Below are 6,526 nucleotides of genomic sequence, written 5' to 3'. Positions count from 1 at the left end.
AATTATGTAGCTGTGTTTAGGCCCGTCTTAAAAGTGGATGTGAGACCCAGCATGACAAAGCTGCTTTCCCAAGATATAGTAACCAGGGATAGAATCCAGGTGTGATGGTTAAATTTGTATGTTAATTTGACTAGGCTGTGAGGTGCTCATATATTTGTCAAACATTATTTTGGGTGTGTCTGTGACAATATTTCTAGACGAGATTAACATTTGCATCGGCATATTGAGTGAAGCCAATAACCCGCCCTTACTGTGGGTGGGCCTCATTCAATCAGTTGAAGGCTGAATAAAACAAAAAAAGTTGAATAAGGGGGAACTCCCGCTACTCCACTGCTTTCGAGCTAGCACATCCATTTTTTCCTGCCTTCAGACTACAACTGAAACATCAGCTCTTCCTGAGTCTTGAGCCTGCCAGCATTTGGACTAGAACTGTATCCCTCCTGAGCCTCCATCCAGCTTGCCCACTGATCTTGGGACAACTGTTGTCAGCTTCTGTAATTGCATGGACCAGTTACTCATAATAAGCCTTCACACACACACACAGAATCTCCCCTTATCCATGGAAGACATGTTCCAAGATCCCAAGTGGATGCCTGAAATGGCAGATAGTACCAAGCTCTACAGATGCTAAGATAAAGTATAATTTATAAATTAGGCAAAGTAAGAGATTAACAAATACAATTATAATAATATACTGTAATAAAATTTATGTAAATGTGGTCTCTCTCAAAATATCTCATTGTGCCATACTCACCCTTCTTCTCTTTGTGAAGATGTGAGATATTAAAATGCATAAGTGATGCAATGAGGAGGTGATGATGTAGGCATTGAGGTAGCATTAGGCTACTAACTGACCTAGGGATATATCAGGTAATGCTGGGTCACTGAGCCATGATGATGGCTGGATATCAGGAGCAGATACATCAGGTCTTTTAATTTGATCAGTGCTTAAGTACCAGTATGTTGACTGCATTTAAGGTATCACTTAATGGTCTGAGCTAATCTAACCTTTAGAGTTGAATAATTTACTCCATTGAATAGGTCAGGCTTTTTCTTTTGCCACAGCAGTCTCATTGCTTTTAATTATTCGCTGTGGTGTTCCCTTTAATTGAATGCTACTTAACAAGGTTTTGCTGAGAGCCAGAGCTATATTTCAATCCCAAATCACCAAAATGCACAAGAATGTTTTAAAATGAAAATGCAGTGCTTTCTTAGAATAGGCAGGCTCTTATATGATCTCAATGAATAGAAACCTGGCCTCTCTGAATGTGTATACTCTCTAACTTGATTCATATGTTAAACATACACTCCTCCAGTTCTAAAGTTGAATGAGGACCTTAGAAGAATTCAGACAAGAAGTCCTTTGGTAGTATCGTAAGTGATTAATGATTTTCAACAAATGCAATCAACCAATTATATATATCAAAGGAAATTCTTTATTGTAAACAAGATATAAAGTACAACAAAAGAAATATTGTGCAAATTGTAAATCACAAGGATTTTTTATTAAAAGAAAACCTTTTTGTTTTCCATGGGTCCAAGTTTTGATGTCAGAAATCTAGACCCAACATAGAGAAAAATGTTAAATGGGGAGATATACGGACATTTTTCACTATATATTTTAAACAATTTACTTTTGCTTTACCACTGTGTATACAACAGAATATAACAGAAATACTGTTAACAAAAGTGAATGTTCTAGTAACTTTTCTACCCACCCAGTTCCATAGTTCCCCCCAAAACTCCTATAAATTAACAGGACAATATTTGTCCATTTGTGAATAATGGTCACTAATTTTCTAATTCAATAAAGCACATGTTATATCCTCATAACATAAGGGTACTTTACTGATGACATAAGCCATCCTTTTCAAGGAGTTATCTAAAATTCTTGATATCCCATCTTTACAATATATATTTTCATCTTTGAATTTTTTTCTAACAAAGTGCAGTGTATCTTAGTCTCTACGGAAAACACATTGGTATACAATTTTCAAATCTACACAATAAACTGCAGGCAAACTAAAGTTCAAAGCATAAGAAAATGCCTAGATATAGTCATTTGTTAAACTTTCAAAACAGAAATGCAAAAAATTTGTTGTTACACTTCAAAGCAATTAAATTATTGAGGATTCCAAGTCTTTGGGCCCTCTTTAGCAATATACAGCTAATCAATTCCAAATGTCAGCAATAGTGTAAAAATGCTAGTTCTAGATATATTTAACAACTACATTCACGAAGTTGACTAGAAAGACTAGGAATAGTAAACAAGATAACTCTAGGAAAAGATGACAATATTTGTAATAATAAAAATCGATTTTGTATTTCCATATCTGTACCGTAATGTTGATTTCCAGTCTCTATACGCTTGAAACCAGTGCTTTAGAAGAATCACATTGAAAAAAGTTGGTCTCAAGTATAAATGGCAAGTGTAAAGTAACAAATTGTGCACACAAATTCAAAATCTGTGCTACCTGTGTTGACCTCATCTGAAACCTTCAAAAAATATTTAAAGGAATAAAGGCTTTCTCATCTCTCTTATGTGATAAGAAATGAATCCTGCCACTCTGTGACCTGCCTGTGACCACAACACTTGTCATCTAACCCAGTCTGGGCCTTCTCCCCAAGCTGTGGGGCTTCTGCTTACAGCCCCCACTGGAGGGCCACAGACGTGCAGTGGAAGCATTCTTATATCACCACTGACTCCCAGCTGTGACCAAAGTTAGTACTAATTCTTCACTTTCCGATCTGTCACTGGGTCGGAGCAGTGGCTGGAGGTAGGGCAATGTCGTTTAACTTGCTCACTTCCATCTGCCAGTTTGGTAGCTTCTTGGCTGACAGATGACGCCGTGCATGCTTGGTCAAATGGTCGCTCCTCATGAACCGCCGGTCACACATGGGACAAGCAAATTTCTTCTCACCTGTGTGGGTTCTTCGGTGTCTAGACAGTTCATCGGAACGGGCAAACCTCCTTTCACAACCTTTCCAACTACAGCTAAAAGGCTTCTCTCCTGAAACAAAAAATTCAATTATTACTACACATTTATTCAATCACTTTAAATTACATATTTAATTCTATCTAAAGATATTAAATGTATATCTCAAGAGATACATTTTAAAATAAAACCTATTAAATTAATAAATTGTCAAGTGAGTACTATACTGTGTATCACACTACATATTTTTAACTTTCACTGTCACGTTTATAAAAATCTTCTCCTTATAAAAGCCCAAAACAAAAAGGTTTTCTGACCTCAACTTTGGTACAAAGACTTTAAAGAGTAACTATAAGACATTTAAAGAACCATCATTTGAGAAATGAAAACAAAACACTTTAATGAAATCTTTTAGAGGAGCTTGCAAAGTAAGTATCATCCACTAAATTGGCTAGAAGGCAAGTTCTTCCTTAATATGCCTGGGTTATATTTGTGACTACTGCCAAAAAATCTTCATCTGAATTTCTAAGACATAAATAAGAAATGGTTGGTACCTGTATGTGTTCTCATGTGGGCTTTCAGATGAGAACTTTTAAAGTATGTCTTGCCACATCCTGGATGGCTACAGATGTGACTTCTTATCCTTGATGAGTCCATCTGAGGAGTGACTTTTGCTGCTGAAGGGGAAAACCCTGGAGCAGGGGCAATGGGAGAGAGTCTGGTGCCATTTGGGCTCACCACTGGAGGCTTTGGATTCTGGACCACGGGCTGGGGTACGACAAACATGACGGCGCCTTTCGGCATCTGAGTGCCCATGAACACCACAGGTGGGCAGACGGCTGGTGGCTGACTGGGTGGAGTGCTGGGAACAACTGTTGTCACAACAGGGTTATTTGCAGGGAGGGGAACCATCTGACAGATGACGGGCATAGGTGGCACTGCCCCTGCTGATACTGCAGGTGGAGAAACCAACACCGACTTCTGCTGTGGGGACATGGGGGCTGGCTGAGATCTACAGATGACTGTCTCTGAGGAAGGCACAGAAAAGTCATAAAGTGCAGCACTTGCTTTCTCATCATCATCTGCCACTGTGTTTCTCTCACATTTGGATCTGTTTGGTGACACAGCTGCACAAGGTATGTTTTTTCTCGCATCCTCAACATTTAGGTGGGTTCTTCTTCGAAAAGAATTGTCCTGACTGTTGAGGAGGCTGGCTGCTTTCACTGGGCAGGATCGGTGGTTACACAGCTGAGCATCAGCTGTGTGACGAATCACACTTGTTGCCTGAGCCTTGGGGAGTTTGGGGGCAGGTACTAGACTCTTCTCTTCCTCTTTGAAAGGTGCAGCAATGTGAGGCTTGGAAGTATCTGAGAATGATTTAAAGTGTCCAGTAGATGGCGCTGGTGCCATCAGATTTGACACTTGAGAGGGTTCAAAGTCAGAAGGACTGTAAGGTGGAGTCAAACACTACAAAGAGAAATACACAGGCAACAGCGTGAGATATTTAAAATAAAGTTATGTATATTACAATAAGTTATATCATTTACATTCATCTTAAAAACAATAATACTTACAAATGCTGGAATTGTATGAAAATCGGGTGTACCCGGAAGCAGATTCTCTTCCTCTGACATATCAGATACTGGAGTAACAGGTCTGTTTTCAATATATTTCTTAAAATCAGACTTCCAACTGCAGCTCATTGACATAAGTGCTTCTACAGCTTCAAAATCACTTTTTTCTGCAGTTTTGTTCCAGGAATACACACTCTCTTTTGATCTTTCAGAAATCATTTCCATTCTTTCCTCCTATAGAAACAAAAGATTAAATGCTTATAAGCATGTTTTTTGTCATCCAAATAAGACACAGAGCAATGCACTTTTTTTCTTTTTTACTATTTGCACAACTTTCCAAGTTAAAATCTGAAATAATTTTTCTCTCACCCCTACTCTGATGGTAATGGTAGTAAAAGCTTCCTCATTCTTCCTCACACTTAGGCTTAAACACTGATATCCCTGTGAGGTAGAGAGGAGCATCTTATTATCATTAAGGAGACCAAGGCCAAAGGTATCAATACATCTGTGATCCAAAGAGAGAAAAAGTTTTATATTCTTTCCAGAGTGGCCACCGGCAACAGGGGTTAGACAAGATAACTAAGGTAAGGCTCTGAAAAGCTATCTTTTTTCAATACTGCAGATACAACATGAGGACTTTGGAGGTGAGGCCCTAACAAAATAAAAGGCCAAAACTTTCTTCAAAATGCAGTATATTGGACAGAGCTCTAGCCTGTTGACATGGATCTGACCTTCAAAAAGACACTGCATTGTGAGATAAAATCAATAGGGCATGAAATTTTCAGTCTCTTTTAAATAAGTATATTAGGTTATTTGACATCTACAAGTTTTTGATAATTTGATTATCTGTGGAAAAATTCCAAAGCTTTAGTTAAGTTTCAACTTCATGTTTGTGTTCCCTTTCACTGGATCTATTTAACACAACGGCTTGATATTCACAACTATGACCAGCTAATGCAATAATACTATAAAATGGATAATCGGGAAATTTAATATTTCACTGTGAATTTGCAAAACCCAAATTATAAGGCGTCTGCAATCGTCAACACAGAATTATTTTAATTTTTTTAAAGACCTGCTTGATTACAATAACAGCACATTCTTTGTATTTGTACAGCTGCTTCTACTGTTTGTTTCATATTAAAGTTCCTTAAACTGCACTTAAAAAAATTGTACTACTCATCATCTCTCCCATTTGCCATTAACGTGATCTTATTCTTTTTGTCAAATTAGAGACTGTGTAAAAATACCGACATTCTTTACGTTACAAGGTGTTCCTCTCAACGCTAGTTTGAAAAAAAAAATCCGTAAACCTTTAGCGTTGAAATGCTTAGAAAACGAGCCGCTGCTCTTGAAATATCGCTAACAATGCAATTGCATAATCACGCACGCCTTTATGTAAGCTGCAATGGATAGCGCATGTATGTGTAAAAGCCTCAAGACGCCAGTGCAAAAGGATAGAGAAAAGGCAGGCAGCAGGGAAACTAGTGTGAGCTGAGAAGAGGAGAAGCGGGGAGGGGAGGAAAGGGAGTGGGGCGGGAGGGAGGAAAGGGAAGCGCGGGCGGAGGCGCGGGCGGGGGAAGCAGACGAGGGGCGGAGGCACACGGCGGGGGAGATCCTCGCTGGCGGGGACAGACTGATGGGGCCGCCCTAACCTCAATGAGGCTCACGGGTGAGTCACTGGGAACATTCCTCGCGGCTCGCACGTCCCTACGTCCCTGCCCCCGCCATTGGCCAACCGGCCCGGCGGCCCCGGTCCGGATTGGCTGCGCCGCTAAGGGCAGGGGCGGGGAGGAGGAGGGGGCGAGGCATGTGAACAAAGCGTGATCAGCCGCTGCTCCGGGCGGCGCAGGAAACGTGAACTGGGAATTGCCGCGCCGTCACCTTTCACCTACTTCCTGAGCTCTAGGGCCCCCGCCCTCGCGCCGGCCCGGGGGAGGGGCCGCGGGCGCCGCCGCCAACCGCCCGGCAGTGCGCGCCCGAGCCCGAGGGGAGGGGCGGGGCTGCGGACGCCCG

The 6,526-nt window shown here is 40.8% G+C and overlaps 1 protein-coding gene across 2 annotated transcripts in view; it reads right to left on the bottom strand.

Annotated features, from left to right (window-relative positions):
* Nucleotides 1-1,417: 1,417 nt before the first annotated feature.
* KLF10 (KLF transcription factor 10) overlaps nt 1,418-6,526 on the bottom strand; it is a 6,734-nt gene continuing 1,625 nt past the window's right edge. Inside the window, exons 2-4 of one of the 2 annotated variants that reach the window (XM_019629543.1) lie at nt 4,511-4,744; nt 3,491-4,403; nt 1,418-3,011 (exon numbers count right to left, since the gene is read on the bottom strand). In XM_019629543.1, coding sequence (XP_019485088.1) covers nt 2,752-3,011; nt 3,491-4,403; nt 4,511-4,744 — 1,407 coding nt within the window. In that variant the 3' untranslated portion in view covers nt 1,418-2,751. The remainder of the gene's footprint in view (nt 3,012-3,490; nt 4,404-4,510; nt 4,745-6,526) is intronic. The other variant, XM_019629544.1, reaches the window with a different exon arrangement.

The sequence above is a fragment of the Hipposideros armiger genome, unplaced genomic scaffold (genome assembly GCF_001890085.2).
Source record: "Hipposideros armiger isolate ML-2016 unplaced genomic scaffold, ASM189008v1 scaffold_860, whole genome shotgun sequence".
Taxonomy (NCBI): domain Eukaryota; kingdom Metazoa; phylum Chordata; class Mammalia; order Chiroptera; family Hipposideridae; genus Hipposideros; species Hipposideros armiger.
This window is presented reverse-complemented; position numbering and strand designations above follow the sequence as displayed.